Source organism: Strongylocentrotus purpuratus, unplaced genomic scaffold, assembly GCF_000002235.5.
Source record: "Strongylocentrotus purpuratus isolate Spur 01 unplaced genomic scaffold, Spur_5.0 spur5_contig_850, whole genome shotgun sequence".
NCBI lineage: Eukaryota > Metazoa > Echinodermata > Echinoidea > Camarodonta > Strongylocentrotidae > Strongylocentrotus > Strongylocentrotus purpuratus.
Genome location: NW_022145558.1, coordinates 664,689 through 682,037, shown reverse-complemented (window position 1 = coordinate 682,037; position 17,349 = coordinate 664,689). Strand labels below are relative to the sequence as shown.

Sequence of the window (17,349 nt, the reverse complement as noted above, 5' to 3'; positions counted from 1 at the left end):
AACACATACATTATAAAATAGGATACATACAAATTGTGGAAAGTAGATGACATGCAGAATGTCTATAATCAGTATATCTTGGGAAGCCTGGAAAAATGTGAAATTTTACTGACAATTACATTCATAAAGCTAATATTTCTAATATGAACCTGCAAATAAATTCTGTATCCATGCATATCCTAATGATGTGTAACATTCTAAACTGATAGACTTCCATAAAAATATGAATACAATTTGATTATTAAGAAAGACTAAATGCCATATAACTCTGTTTTCAAACCATATATAGTTTTTCCTTTTATAAGGGCTTTTCCATATAATTTTCTTTACACATTCCTTTATATACCTTTAAAGTGTCTCCTATTATATGGAATAAACCTGTTATAACATATTAGCTAATGGAGCGCCATAGATATAAAAAAGTACTCTCAATATATTTAGTACTACAAAGTATTACATAGTACATAATAAAAGAATGTCTCATAATAAATTAAATCAAATAAATGTTCACTAATTAAGCCCCAAATGATACCATCAAAAAAGTAAAATTACATAGTACTTTTAGAGAACAATTCAGATGACATTACATTTCTTACATATATCATAGCTATATCAACAACCAGTGTTAAACATCATATACATTAGATTATGAGTACTAAATCAAAAAGAGTTAACATGAACATAGATGATCTAGCATGCATGTTACAAAAAAGGCACTTGGCTAACAGGCTAAAAAGCAGTGAAAATAAACAATAAGATTAGAAGAAGAAAAGTTAGTATTTATCTTTACAGGTCTAATGCAAGAAACACTTTTGAAGGTGACATATTTCAGCTTTGCTAAAGCCCTCTTTCTTGCCTTGCTCTTCGTAAATAATTTGAAGTGAAATATGATAGTAATAATTAGATAAATGTTTATAGCACAGCTACTACAACAAATATACTCTACTGCGCTGTGATGAAAGCAACATCCTTAAACAGTGCTACTTTCGAGACACACAGAAACAAAAAATATTGAAAAGCTACCGAAAACAAGTGCGTCTTCAACAAAAGTCGAAGACGGTATTAAACATATAAGGCTTTTCTTATGTCTAGTGTAAGGTTATTCCAAAGTTTGGGAGCGGCGCAACTAAAACATATATAAATACATTGTACATGTATTAGATATATTGTATTTCAACTTTTCTCAAAATCACCCTCATACATAATAATATGATAAAGAAATGGAATAGTAAATATAAATTTATGCAAATTAGTACTGATAAATTATGAAGAGGTAAGGGGAATAGACCTGCTCCCTGATTTTAATCTATACATTTTGAACAATTTCTCTTGACACCTAAAAAGTTTGCCAGAGGTTTGCCCGACATAGTTCAAGTTCGCCAACAACTTATCTAAACACAATTGACCAGCATTTTAATTGGACGTCGGTGAACTTGTACATGCGTAAATTGAAAACATTAGTAAACAGGTCGATTTGGCAGTACTGATTTATATCTTTTGATAAATTTTGATAAATTTAACAATATTATGATAATAATAATGGTAATAAATTTAGCTTCTTACAGTACTCACATCACAACAGAAGGCACTCTAATATTACATACACACACCGGTGAATTGCCAATATTGTACAAATTGTTGCCATTTCTTTATGATATAAAAATCAGGAATACCTTCAAATACTTAATGCAAACAATAATAATGATCATATGCATTGTTTTTCATGTTCATAATATACATTTAGAATACTACAGATCAGCAGATGTTATTAAGGAATGTCATTGTTTTAAATACATTTGTACAAAATAAAATGTAACAATCATAATCCAAATGATTTCACGTCGGTATTGTTATCCGTTGCTTTATATACATGCGATACAATAAATAATGATATTCGTTTTCACATTAAAATTTTCAATTTGAAAAATATAAATTCAAAGGTGATATTTTCAATTACACAGAATCCTGATTATTATATTTTCACATTTAAGGCCACTTTATGTTATTATTATCAAGATATTTCAAATTCACATTTTTTCATAATTTTTGAATACACGAAATTGAAATTGAATTCAAAGACAGTAGTTTGAAGCATTTATTTCTACTTAATAACAAAACACTGAAAATATATTGTTTAAATGCAAGCAATTTTGCAGCGCAGGACAAGACAAATTTAACATGAGCACATGAATATTGTATATAAACGAAGGCTACTGAGGCATTTTTTTGAACAATTTCAGAACGAGGCACTCACATCCCTTCATGGAAAATGGAACACTGTCACAGTATAAACTTTAATACTAGTACTGTAGATGTCTTGAAGATTTGTTTCCCCTTTTGAAAGAGAATGTTATCACAATGCCTCACTAATACATCTTTGACACAATAACATGTATGCTTGTACATGTACACAACAAATATATTCTTTAATATAAACACTCTCTTGAAAAAAAGGAAGATAAACTTTTGCTGAGTTGTCTTGTACATGATAACTTGGTCCAGGTTGACTGAAATACATGAATCCTTGCACATGGTAAAGGCATTGTTAATGTTTCCAGTTTTAGACATCTGAGATGCATGTCCCTATGTGTTATCAGTGTCTGTGATATGGTGTAATATTGAAGCCCTAAAAAAATTACGCTTCAAAATAATCATGAAGTCCCTCAAAAAAGTACAAATCTTTGAGTGAACGGTTCTACCTTACTCATTTTCCCCAATAGACTGTAGTGTAATAAAAACCTTTGGGGAAAACGGTTTTTGAAATTTTGAATTCCAATAAAAAATATCTTGATAATCAGACAGGCAATCGGCTTGTAAAAGTCATGAGATTCCTGACTGACCTAAAGGTTTATATTATGATTGCAGCATGAGCTAAATCCAGGATTTCAGAATCTGAGACAACGTTACAGAGTCACTTTAAAGCTACAAATGGCTCTCCATAATATTTAAGTCCAGGTTAGAGTTAACTTTAACTTTAGATCTTTGTGAAACACCCCCCTGGTTGACCGAAAGACATAAATCCTTGTTCCCACTAAATCGATAGAAATTGCCAGTAAAAGGAGGGTTCACGCCATATGTTATTGTCTCCTACTATTCTACACAGGACCCTTTCCCAGCAGGTCCCAACTATACCACCTCTGCCATGTCGTAGGTCTGTTTATTGAACATCTTTGTAGTCGCTCCTTTCATCCTATAGAAGACACTGGCCTGCCGGTCGGAAACGTTCTTGCGACGATTCTTCATCTGTAAGATAAATTAAAGAATACAAACATAGCATAATAATACAAAGAATACAGAATACAACAAAACAGAAATTCAAATGTAATGTATAACGATCAATAGAGGCAATCGAAAGACTGAGAGGCAATGAAACATGATTTCATTAATGCTAAATTCCAAGAGAAACTGAATTTGTAGATGTTGTTTTTGTTTGAGGTTTTGTTATCCAAATGTTCAAATACATTAATATAACAATAATTAATGCATGTTTAACAAAGATCTTGAATAGATAAATGGGACTAGAAAGTAGCATAAAATGCTAATCATGTGTGGTACCCTTTGGAATATAGTATCTTAACAAATGTATATATATATATATATATATATATATATATATATATATGAATAATTATTGAATACAGGTATATACTTAAGCTATACTATTCTATGTATCCAAGATAATAATTAAAATGTATCGTTGACTTGGTGAGCTTTGGCATCTATGAGAAGTTAAAGTGATTCACAATATTAAAAAACATTTGATTCTTTATTAATGTATCCCTTGATCAACCATCTCTACAAGCAGTAGCTTAGATTTGAGGAGCGATGGGGGGGGGGGGGATATATACTCCCTAATTGATCGGCAAAGAAAGACAGAGACAGAAATAAGAGAGAAAGAGAGAGAAAGATATAGAAAGAGAGAGAAAGAAAGAGAAAGAGAAGAGAATACATACAAGGAGACCCCTGCCCACACCTAATAAAAATAATAATAGATCACATTTATAACGCGCCTAATACATTGTTTCTTGGCCCTGTCCCCCCCCCCCTACTTGAGGGCCTTATTAAATTTTATATACCTTGTAAGAATGGTGCCCTCCCCTCCCCATAACAGATGTCCCCCCCCCCCCCCATTTGCCAAACCCATGCCACAATGTATGCGTGGTAGTGACTTTATAATCCTTTTTTACTATCAGGTGACCTTAGACTCTGTGACCTAATGATAAAGTATGGACATTGACATCCTTTTTACTATCAGGTGACCTTTGCCCCTGTGACCTTATGACCTACAATGCAACTTATTATTCACCTTCTTGCTCATCTTCTTCTTGTTCTTGGTTACCAAGGGAACCTCGTCCTCATCGCTCTCTTCCTCGCTCCTTGTTTCAAGCTATTATTAAAACAAACAAAGAATGAAATATCATTTGTCATTTAAACTTCATTTCATGTTTGATTTATCCCAATACCGGTTGACTAACATATTCAAATTCATGGATGTTTCTCTCCCGGGGACTATCTAGTAACATGAGTTATTCCATTAAACTGTTATCAATTATTAACTCTTATCGTGCCAAGAACACTGTTCTGTGCATGCGCTCACATAATTGGGTTTCTGGTGGCTTTCCATGCACACATAAACTCTCATTCGCTCGCATGCCACGTACACATTTTCGTGCATAATTACACCCGCTAATTGAACCTACCCTAAATTAACATGGCACAATAGGGATTAGCAGCTTAAGAGTTAAGGAACTACAATGGTCAGAATCCAGTCTGCAACTTCTGCGTACATTAATTGTTGCTACGTCGGACAAGCCTTGGGCAAGCTTTTAAGGTGTCAAGAACAACCTTTGTTTACAAAATATGCATACAATTTGAACATGGTAGTAAACCGGTCTATTTGCAGTAACAGTTATACAGTAAGAGGAGGTATGATGGCTCGATGGTAGAGCATTGGTCTCGTAACTGGAAAATCCTGGGTTCAAAACCAAGTCAATGCGATACTGGCCTTTGGTAAGGCTTTAATCCTCATTACCATGACTCTTGGAGAGGTCTTAAATTGATTAAACTGGTTGCTCACTTACAAGCATACACATGCTTTCTCAGCGGTCAAATAAAACAAACAAACCATCATTACCCCAGTAGTTTTTTAGAAGTGTATAAAAAGAAATGCAAAACTTATTCAAATTTAACTTTTTACAAATTATTCTAAGAGATGAGACAACATATCTTAAATGAAACAAAGCTCATATTTTCCCTAGCAATTCAAAATGTCTCAACATCATTCAAAAGAAGGACAAGGAATTTTAAAGGTTTGTTCAAAAGATGGGTTAAATATATATGCAATAATTCAGCAGTATATTTGCTACAGTTACAGATGAGAATAACCAGATTTCAATTGCATACATATTCGTAGATGAATGTGCATATAATGTTCTAAGAAAACTTACTAATAAATTGAAAAACGCAAGACTATCATTATCATTAGTAGGCCTTTGTCCTCACATTATTCAAATTAGATTACAGCATATTAAAAATTATTTAAAAAAAACGTTATAGCATGTTGTTAGTTACCTCCATGTATTCACCAGCATCCCACTCTTGCTGTTGAGGTCAACAGTTCACGAGGTCAAAAGGTTAATAGGCCAAAGGTCATGCAGGAAAAAAAATTGTTAAAGGAAAAAAGGTTAAAAGAAATATATGATTACAATAGGACACTGTACACTCTTAAAAACGCTCAAATGCAATCATATAAGAAACTAGATGGAATTTTGACTGCGCGCAGTCGAAAATGATGCCTCCGCCATAGAGCAATTTAAACAAGTTTGGAGTTTAAATCTCCAGTGGTTCTTGAGATATCATAACAATCTCAATGTATGGCATTTCGTAAGTTGACCTCTGTGACCCTTGACCTTTGACCTACGGGCTCCAAAATCTAATCAGATTGTCTTCCTATGGTGATACACACTATCATTAAGTTTGAAGTTTAAATCTCCAGTGGTTCTTGAGATATTATGATATGGTGATACATACTATCATTAAGTTTGAAGTGAAAATTCTCCAGTGGTTCTTGAGATATCGCAATAACGATCTCAATGTATAGAATTTCATAAGTTGACCTCTGTGACCCTTGACCTTTGACCTACGTGCTCCAAAATCTAATCAGATCGTCTTCCTATGGTGATACATACTATCCTTAAGTTTGCAGTTTAAATCTCAAATGGTTCTTGAGATATCATGATAACAATCTCAATGTATGGAATTTCATAAGTTGACCTCTGTGACCCTTGACCTTTGACCTACGTGCTCCAAAATCTGATCAGATTGTTTTCCTATAGTGATACACACTATCACTAAGTTTGAAGTTTAAATCTCCAGTGGTTCTTGAGATATCATGATAACAATCTCAATGTATGGAGTTTCATAAGTTGACCTCTGTGACCCTTGACCTTTGACATACGTGCTCCAAAATCTAATCAGATTTTTTTCCTATAGTGATACACACTATCACTAAGTTTGAAGTTTAAATCTCCAGTGGTTCTTGAGATATCATGATAACAATCTCAATGTATGGAATTTCATAAGTTGACCTCTGTGACCCTTGACCTTTGACATACGTGCTCCAAAATCTAATCAGATCGTCTTCCTATGGTGATACATACTATCCTTAAGGTTGAAGTTTAAATCTCAAATGGTTCTTGAGATATCGCGCTAACAAACTCAATACAAGGAATTTCATAAGTTGACCTCTGTGACCTGTGACCTTTGACCTACGTACTCCAAAATCTAATCAGATCGTCTTCCTATGGTGATAAATACTATTCCCGAGTCTTAAGTTTAAATCTTAAATGGTTCTTGAGATATTGTGATAACGGTCAAACGGGACGGACGGACGGACGTACGGACGGACGTACGGACGGACGTACGGACGGACAACCCGAAAACATGATGCCTCCGGCACCACCTTCGGTGGCGGAGGCATAAAAATGAGATTAAAATATTAATCTATAGAGAAATAGATTACAAAACATTGAACAAACCCGCACAATTTGTTTAATAAACAAATAAAGCTGTGTTATTCAAAAAGCAGTTTGTGGTGTTAAAAAAAAAAAATATCAAAATGAGTATATATGCATATGTGAACTTGTCCAAACTCAAAATTTATGTCAGTATCATTAAGATACATTTGTAAAATGCAAATATTCTCCCATTTTTTACAAGTGGGGTGATGTAACATGTCAAGAAGCGATATAAAGTGAACAGTGCCATTTGCAAACTGGTCATGTAATGAATGTCTTTTTGGTTTACAGTATATTTGAGGGCTCTGAATAGAACATCAGTGATCCAAATTGGCTCCAAGCAGCACAGAGCCTTCTTTTCATTCTTTAATTTCATTGATTTTATTATTTTCCAATTCTCGTAAAAAATACATTCAACAATATTAATTACATGTGACGTGAGCAGAGAGAGCTACATGTAATATCAGTGTTGTTGTTCATTCCTGTTGCAATATATTAAGCCATTCCAGAATAAGAAAAACTAAAATAAAAAATTAAAGCACTAAAGTCTCTCAATTTGATGTGTCTTGAACTATGTAAAAGTGAAAGATGAGAATAATAATAATGGTCACATTTTTATTGCGCTTAATACTACGTTTCTATGCGCTTTACCTTGCAATTATTATTGCCTCTGTCATTGGATTCAATTACTAACCCGCATATTATAGTGCACATGCTCCGCTCCCTGGGGAGTATTTAGGTAATAATTGGTGTCTATTTGAAGAGGCACATCTGAATAGTTCAGACTTTTAGGAAATTCTCAACTAATTAAGAAGCTAATTCTTACCTGATGAGCACGGGTAATTTCAGAATTGATGGGAGCCATGTTGGCTAAGAACGTTTGATAGATGCCCTCCTGCTCCGGCTCTTGACCTTCCTCTGGTTGCCTAGCAACAAAAAATACAATTTACAATTTAAGTAGAATTATAATAATTAATTGTCAATGTAATTTTTAAGTCAAATAAAGTCATTATAATCCTATGCCCTAGCAACATTTTAAATTCAATAGTAGTACTTCTGCTTAAATATAATATCATCAATGTTGCTATTAATGTTTTAAATGTATTTTTTCAGTCAAGTTTAAGTCAAGTCAAATCAAATCACTATAATTATATTCACTTTTTTTAAAGCACATTTCAAATTTAATAGTGCTTTGATATATATATGATAACATCAAGAGTTTGAAGAGAACATAAGGATGGTCTTCTTGTATAGTGCTAATAATTTTTTTAATGTCATATTTCAGCCAAATTTTTCCGTCAAGATTACATCAAGTCTAGTCAAGTCCAATCATGATAATCCTATTCACTCACAACATTTCAAATTTAATAGTGCTTACATATGATAAACATCCACATTTTGCAGAGAATATAAAAATGGTCCTCTCGTATGTTACTAATAATTGCTTAAAATCCTTTTTCAGTCAAGTTTATAAAGTAAAGTCAAATCATTACAATCCTATTTACTCATAACATTTCAAATCTAAAAGTGGTAGTTCTACTCAAATATCATTAACATCAAAAGTTGGTCCTGAAAGGTGCTAATAATTGTTTAAGGTAATTTTTCAGTCAAGTTCACATCAAATCAAATCAAGTCTAGTCAAATCATTATAATCCTTATCACTCACGTGCATCTCTGTACAAGCTTCTGGGTGATGATGGCGTTAATCTGTGCCTCGGCGTAGGCGCCCTCTACGGCCAGCTTGGCCGCAGACTGAGCCGCATGGGCTCCAATCACACCAACATTAGCATCTAAGTCATAGATAAATGAACATTTGTTTATTACTTCATTAATTAATTTATTTGGTATTATTACAATGTTGCCAATTAGAAGATTAGCAGCAGCCCAAAATTAAATGATTGAAGAAGATTTGAGGGAATACTCTTTTCTTCAAAATTCCTTTTCTACTTTGTATCATTAAACGCAAAGTCAATAATCAATGTTGCCAATTAAAGGACAAACAGAGCCCCATAGAAAGATAATAAAAGGATTTTGAGAGCTTAATTACTCTGTTCAGTAAACTTCTCATCCTTAAATTTCTTACCAGACAAAAAACTTTGTTATTATGATTTGTTATCGTCAATAATATCAATTGATAAAGGGAGATGTGAGTTGGTCTAGCCATATGTTCACTTGGTTAGCTCTCTATTTTCGCTTACAAAATCACTCAGACAAAACCAGTTCGAAATCAAGTCACGTTTTTTGGATGGTAACATTAAAGCTCAGTCCCCATATGTAAATAATCATATCTGATCGACATATTAATATACATATACACCAGGGCTCAAATTAATTTTTTGTCCATGGGGGCTCTTCCCCCCAAAAAGAGCCCCCGTGAGCCTTCTCATGGGGGCTCTTTTAGTACTGATGGGGGCTCTTTTTTATACAAATATCCATTGAATTGGTACCTATGATACTCCTCAATTTTTTGCTATTTCATCATTATCATTTTAATCAGCATTTCCCTCTTCCAAATTTACAAGCTACATAGCTGTTACTGACATTCATTCTTTCTTTACTGACCCGCGTAGAGGCGAGGCGATTTAGTGTGTGTGCTATTTTGGAGAGGCGCGAATACACAGGCCGATTCTACCGGCCCGCCCCCCCCCCCCCTAGCCTCCCAAACTGGTAAAAAAAATAGGATAGTAACGTAAATTTTACCTTACGAAATAAAATAAAAAACGCCCCCCCCCCCTGACCTGCCAGTGACACACATGCAGCATCAAAATATTTGTGCTTCTTTGACCGTAATTAAATGCCTAAAACCCCTGAACCCCCCCCCCCCACACCAATTTACGCTCGCTACCCTCTACCTGATCGTAAATACTTTAGCCCCCCACTTTGATAAACGTTCCGCGGGGCCTGTGTATATAATATATACGCATACAACACTGATCTTTATGATGTCTTTAACGTGACATATCTTCTTCTCCCCTTGCAAACGAGAAAGAAAACAAGGTCATTAAAAGGGATTAAGCGACAAATAATGATTGTGATTCAAATTGATGTGAATATTTGTTTGAATAAGCACTGCTATTCACCCGAATCTTCTTTGTAAAACAACTTTTACAAATCTCAGCCTTGCTTACTGACTTGAGACGTTCCATTCAATGTAAAATACTCATTAAAGAATACACTTCTCCTAATCTGAAAGTGATCTTACAACACAGTGGCAGATTTGCATGGCTGTGATTTGTAAAAGTTGTTTTTACAAAGAAGATTCTGGTGAAAAGCATTGCTTATTCAAACAAATCCTTGCATCAATTTGAATCACAATGATTATTTGTCGCATGATCCTTTTATTAAATAACCTTGTTTTCTTTTTTGTTTGCAGGGGGAGAAGAAGCTATGTCATGTTAAGAAATCATAAAGATCAGTTGTATTATGTGTATACATCAGTTGTATACATATGATACCAGAACAAATGTTGATTATCAGAATGTCATTTTGGAATACCTCTATACAAATACCACATTGTCTTTAGCCCGTATCAGTATTAGTATGATCCAATATAAAGCTATTATTCTTTATTCAGTTCAGTACAATGCTTTTCCTCAAAAATAGTTTTGCTATTTTTTTAGGGTTGAGACGCTAAGAAATGGTTTCAAATGTACATTACACAAACCCTGAACCATTGCAAAATGATGGTGGTTCTCTCTCTCTCTCTCTCTCTCTGCCTTTATTTTAATCATGTATTATCAACTACATATAAAGCAGCAACCAAAAACTTAGGGTTATCTGAGATAGGTATAAGTAAGAGTTAAAAAGAAAGTCATGCTAAAACGGCGCTTCACCCCCCCCCCCCCTTGAAAAAAATAAAGTAGATTAGTAGTCCTCCTCTCCAGCATCCCCCCAGCTTTAATATCACATTTTCACTTGGCAGCCCAAGGGGGCGGGGGGGTTAGGGGGTTAAACCCCCTAACCCCCCCCCCCCCCCCCCCCCCCCCCCCCCCCCGTAGATCTGCCCATGTTACCATATCATTCCACGACATCTTGGTCTTCCTCTTCTTCTCAATAGGGACTTTTAGATTTGCGTGGACGTGGACGTGTTACGTCCTTTTAAGGCACTGGCAGTCACATGTGACGTCCTTTTAAGCACTGGCAGTGCCTTAAAAGGAGGTTACACGTTGCAGTCCACGTTCTCATCGTGCAAATCTAAAAGTCCCTAATATTGATTTACTGGTCGAGGTTCATCATTTGCTGGTCATTTGAAATCATCAGATTTCAGCGGGTTTACGCTTTCACAACGAAAAACTTCTCCATCACCATGTTTCTGCCCTTGCGCGATCGCCTCCAGCTCCAGCAGACATGGCGCGGCAGCGTGCACACGTACCGTTACTAACGGCGCAGTAGGCTTATAACCACTGCTGACGGTGGCACTGCACTACGAGCTGAATTGATAATAATAATAGGCCTATTCATGCATGAAACGAGAAATCTTGCACGCTAATCTAAGTTCCATTTCATTGGTTTAAGATTTGAAAATTGAAACTCAATATTGTGTAAAAGTTATAACAGAAAAGATAATCTTTATCTTATAATTCCACGGGGGCGATTTTTAATTTTGCAATCGCCCCCGTGAGCAACCTGGCGATTATGTAGCTCACGGGGGCGAATCGCCCACCGCCCCCGTGTATTTTGAGTGCTGATATACACGTCTGTAAAAAACAAATTTACACACCCAATTATCAATATTTTGAATTAAGAAGAGGATTAAATGACATTGAGCGCTCACTTTGTTCAGCAAACTTCCTATCCTTGGTGACAGGCCTATCCATGGTTAGGATCCTCTGGTAGTCCAGACCGTCACGGCCTGTGTAGCGGATCTGGACCTGGAACGGCAGCTTCTCTAGACCTTCAATCATGGTCTGGGCCACGCTCTCGTAGATCGGCTCTTCTGAGGGGACCAAACAAAATGAGGTGCGTAAAGTAGTAAATTATAATTATTTTCTGTACTCCTGATTCCTCGCATTGTCTACTCTTTGTATTATGAAAGTGTTCTCCTATCTTTGTCTTGTCCCATTCTCGTCTCTGTTGGCATCCCCCTTTTTTCCCTTTATAGTTAATTTTGTAGTTACGGACTTGTTAATTTAATTACTCATTATTACTACCAGTAAGTATCATTTGAGGTGTCTGCACCTGTACAGTCAAATCTTTCCTAATGTTTTTTATTTATAGTCTATTGGCGAAAATGATTATGGTAAAACCGGTCACTCAAAGATTTTTACTTTTTTGAGGCACTTCATGATCATTTTAAAAGACATTTTTTTTTAGGGCTTCAATATTACACCATATCACAGAGTAGGGCCATGCATCTCAGATTTAACATTGTTAAACAATGCCTTTAACACAGGAAGAAGAAGAAGAAGATTGGTATTTCAAACAGCAACTTACCTTCCACTCTCTCCACAACTGTAGTTCCACCAAAGTTGTCATATAACACTGTTTAAACAAATGAAACAAGACATTAATTATCAATGACAGTAGCCTAGCCTATGGGTCCTGAGGTCATACAAAAAACCATCATGAATCTAAGTTCGTGGACATCCCATAGAAATGTGTGATTCTATGGGATGTCCAAGAATTTAGACTTACAAAGGTTTCGATAAACAACCCAAGCCACTTAAAGAGTGCTACATTAAAGGGGCAGGTTGGGGGGGGGGGGGGAGGGGGAGGGGGGCACAGGAAATGTTAGATGGCTCAAATGTCGATAAACAACCCAAGCCACTTAAGGAGTGCTACATTAAAGGGGCAGGTTGGGGGGGGGGGAGGGGGAGGGGGGCACAGGAAATGTTAGATGGCTCAAATGTCAGAAAATGAGGCCGTTTTAATAGGTGAGGAGAGGGGGGGGGGGTCAAATTATTTTCTTTTATGTTAACCATTCTCTCCTCCTTTCTCTTCCTCTCTCTCTTTCTATTTCTTTTTTAAAATTAAATTTTCTTTTTCCTTTTCACCATTTCATGGGGGGGGGGGGGGAGGGTGGATGAGGCAGGCACAAAATCCATAACTTCTCAATTTTGTGAAGTTATCAAAAGCTTAGCTGGGGGAGGGGAGGAAAGTCCTACTATTACAGGTTACATGTAAATCTGGAGAAATCCACTATATGTGTACACTCCTAAACAGATTTCAATTTTGTTGTTGGTTGTATTTGTGGCGTTCAGTCAAATTTGACTATTTACACCTAGTCTGGTTCTTTAAGTCATGTCGAGGTAGACGAGTCGATTTGATTTCCAGCATTTCAACTTACCTTCTTTTCTCCTCACTCCAAACTCAAAAGTAGTCTCTGAGTCGGCTGTCACAAGCCCAACGTTATGGGTTGCTTGGCTTTCTGGGTTGTCGCTCTCACCATCCTTCAAAAACCTGATGGAATAATAATTAAAGACAAAATTCAGTCAGGTTTGAAGATTTTGTGTGTGTCCTTCTATATCTCGCATTAAGACCACGATCTTAAAGGGATACCGGTAGTTGAGTTTTGTTGCAGAGGGCGCTACACAAAATATTTTTGTGTGAGATAATGCAAAACTGAGTGTCAAATTTGAAAGAATATACAATTTAAATGACAAAATCATCTTTGTTTGATTAAATTCGGGTCAGAGACGGCTGAATCTCCATAAATATAAAGATTTCTAATATTTGTGGGGCCCCACAAATATTCGATAATTTTGAACCAGCCTTTGAAAAAATGAGATAGCGCCATATATGTTTTATACCAGCCATTACCAATGTTGGCTATTTGTTTGCTTTTTTGTGTTAGTTATAATACTTACAACTGCCGGCCACTTTATTTTTAATTAATTAATTAACGGTCACCGTATATTTTTGAAAGTGAAGCTGAGTTGGAATGATTGTATATAAACCAAAATTTCACACATTTGGGGTCTAAATTTACCTTAATAGCAATTTTAGGCCCTAAAAGAGCACTAGAAATGTCATAAATAGGAATAAGAGCAATAACCAACCATGCATTTTGAAGGTATTTGCAGTCTTAAACAAGAACTCAACTATCCCTTTAAACTCATGTATATGATTTGTTTTTTTGTAAAATAATTATTTTAGGAAAAGGAGATACTTACAGGCCTTTGTGGAGGACCATCTTAGCTGAAACATTGGTTGCTAGGACTGGGTCAGCTAGAATGTCTGCAAACTGCTGGTTGAGATCATTGGGTTGAACGATGCTCACCTGCGTGGAATACAGTACATGGGACCATGACATGATTTTTTTTGTAATTCTTGTGCAATATCCTAATAACCAATGCTAGCCAGTGTTGAATGTTGACCCCTATAAAAGGCCGGGTCATATAGCTCATCTCACAGTTGGAGGGAGGGGATGGGTTAAACCTCCCCCCCCCCCCCCCCCCCCCCTCCCCCTCTTTTCTCGCCATGGAGCAACAAAATACATTGAAATTTGGCACGTAAATAGAGTAACTCAATATGAATATGAAATTTTGTGGAATCCATCCAACCCTTACAGATTAAATGCGCCAATGTTACTGTTACTCGATTAGGCTTTTTCACCCACTGGAAAGCTTGAGATACCATTTTGAAGATGTTCATCATTAAAATTTGTATGACCCTTGGAACCTATAGTGATTACAATTTTCCTAAAATTAATAACCTTTTCATTTTTTTTGTCTGATTTCATTCAAACTTTCACCTGTCTTCTTCTCTGATTTTCTGCTTTACTCTAGACTAGTTTGCTATCAAGGCTAGATTTCCCTTAAAGGTACTACGTCCCAATTGCAGGCCAAAAAAATGAAAAGGTTAAGGTCCAACAGCATTTGAAAGATAATACTAATTAAGAACTTCCCTCAAAACGAAAGGGCTTGAAAATGTCTTTAAGTGGGAAATAACAAGCATTAGTTGTCTAATCGACTTAAGTGATTGCAATCCTTTTAGTAATAGTCTGATTTCCAGACCCTTGTACCGAATGGTTGTACGTTTTGTGATGCGAAAAGATTCAATCAGTTTAATTTTGGCCTTTACAAGAAGTGGATTATTGATGTAGACAAAGCTCATGTACCCTTTACAGCTAATTTTATGTATGTTATTACCAAAGAAAAAAGAAAAGTCACTCACTCACTCAATAGTGTCTTACAATGAAGTCTAGAAGGTAAACGGGTTTCCTTGCATAATTTGATTATGAGGACACTGCTAACGTTTAAATTTCACAGATAGGACATACATGACATATTCATAATTCCTGCAAAGTTCTACAGAATTTGATGTTGGCTACAAATGGGATATAATACCTTTAAGCTGAATGAAATATCAACCTACCTGTCCTCTTGTCTTGTCCGCTACACTCCCAAGCTCAATAGCCCTACAGTCCTCTCCTTCTAGCGTTAGCACTGAAACACATACACTGGAAAGAACCAACAAATAAAATAACATACACATCAAGACTATGACATATTAATACATTGATTAATAATCATATCTGCTTGATACACGTCTGTCAAAACCCAATTACACACACACACACAGATCATACTTCTTCATCTATTTCAAGCATTACCTTTTCTATCCTTTTTATTTCCCCATCCTTTTCCATTTCCTTGTTTATTTTTTTGTACAATATTGTTCCTATCTTGTATATTATTGTGCATATTATTGTACTTTATCAAACCAATTTTCAATGTATTTTATTTTAATGTATTTTTAAAGTCTTTCGTAAACTCAATCTGTTTCATCCTTTAGCTGCTATTTTAAATGTATGCAAGCATATTTAAACTGTAGTACTTTATACAAAAAAGATTGAAATGGCTCAAGAGTACATTGTATTTGTTCTATCAATACTTCATTCTAAATGTTAAATACTGATACAGGTTCAAAATAGCAGTACAAACTAATTGGTACATGTACATGTACATGTATAGCCAGGGTCCTGTTTCATAAAATTTCTTATCAACAACAATTCACAATAAATATTATAAGCTACTGAAACCTGTGAATCTGATTGGATGAGAGCAAATTTGTGACAGCACTGTGACACTTGTTATAGATGAAAGTTTTTGTGAAATAGGGGGGGGGGGGGGGGTTTCACAAAGATCCTAAGTTAAACTTGTCTCTAAGTTAGACTTAACATTTATGGAAAGCTGCTGGCATCTATGAAAATATTTTGTAAAATTTATTCTAAAAGGCATAAAATGTTGATTCCATTCATTAATATTTTCTATTACCAATGGGATTTCATGTTCTTGATGTGGAATTCATAAAAAGTCTAAAATACTTGAATTTTAGCTTTTGAATATATTTCATTATAAGGCTACAAATGGCTGTCCATAATTTTTAAGTCCCACTTAGAGTTAAGTTCGACTTAGGATCTTTGTGAAACAGGTCCTGATTTGAAGGCCGTTAGGATCTTTTTACTCACCCGGAATCGCGGGCAAAGTTGCCGACCTCGTCATAGAAGGCCGCTGCTTGTTCATAGGCCGCGTCGTTGTCCATGTCGTTGAGGGCCCCCAACCCGACGTTGGCCGATCCGTCGGTGCACATGATGACCTTTGACCCGGCTTCTGCGCTGCCATGGAAATGGCGATGAGGAGGGCGGGGCCTAAAGCGGTCTGACCACTCTCTGTGAGGCTGAAAATTAGAATTGAAATAATGGATAAATGACTCATCACCTTATAATAATAATAATAATATTTTTTTTTAAAGTCCACTCCAAATTTAATTAAGTTAAACCAAAAATGGAAATTCTTTTAGCCCAATTGATCGTGAGCCCGGCAGCCACCAAGCAGCGTTTATAAAAATCTGTTCTTATCACGGTATGGTTTATGGTTTTAACTCTTTAGCAACTAAACCACCCGAAACCGCCCCTCTTTCACTCACTGAACCGTCAGTTTCAGTCTGTTTTCAACGCGCTATAGTATCCGTTCTAGGGTCTACCATGATAATGTTATACGTGCGTAATCCTTATGATGTCTACAGTAGGATTCTGCATAAAAAAATAGCACATGTTATATATTGTCCAGAACAATGTCAAAATAAGAGCAATATTGCAACATCTCCCAGTGAGTATATAGGCCATTTTTACAAAATATCTAGTTGCTAATGGGTTAAAGATCTTGTCTGTTTTGTTGTAGTCTGGGGCCATATTTTCTGTCATCGTTTTTCTTAGTAATGCTTATAAATCTGCATATTTTATGTCCTTTATTGTCTCTTTTCCCCCTTCAAACTTGTGTGGTGACGTTGAATATTAGAAAATCTTCTTGGTATTGCTTTAATTTTGGCATGATTGATGGTCTAATTGAGTTCTTCAATATCTGATTTATTTTTGTCTTAATCGGTGTTC

General features: G+C 35.7%; 1 protein-coding gene across 1 annotated transcript in view; it reads right to left on the bottom strand.

The window, feature by feature from the left end:
- Positions 1-2,920: 2,920 nt before the first annotated feature.
- Positions 2,921-17,349, bottom strand: part of LOC592075 (circularly permutated Ras protein 1) — a 32,653-nt gene continuing 18,224 nt past the window's right edge. Inside the window, 13 exon segments of the mRNA XM_030993761.1 lie at positions 2,921-3,243; positions 4,307-4,387; positions 5,572-5,601; positions 7,843-7,942; positions 8,683-8,806; positions 11,791-11,952; positions 12,450-12,497; positions 13,303-13,415; positions 14,129-14,235; positions 15,333-15,457; positions 16,000-16,007; positions 16,429-16,561; positions 16,564-16,637. Of these exon segments, the coding sequence (XP_030849621.1) occupies positions 3,127-3,243; positions 4,307-4,387; positions 5,572-5,601; positions 7,843-7,942; positions 8,683-8,806; positions 11,791-11,952; positions 12,450-12,497; positions 13,303-13,415; positions 14,129-14,235; positions 15,333-15,457; positions 16,000-16,007; positions 16,429-16,561; positions 16,564-16,637 (1,222 nt within the window). The 3' untranslated portion in view covers positions 2,921-3,126.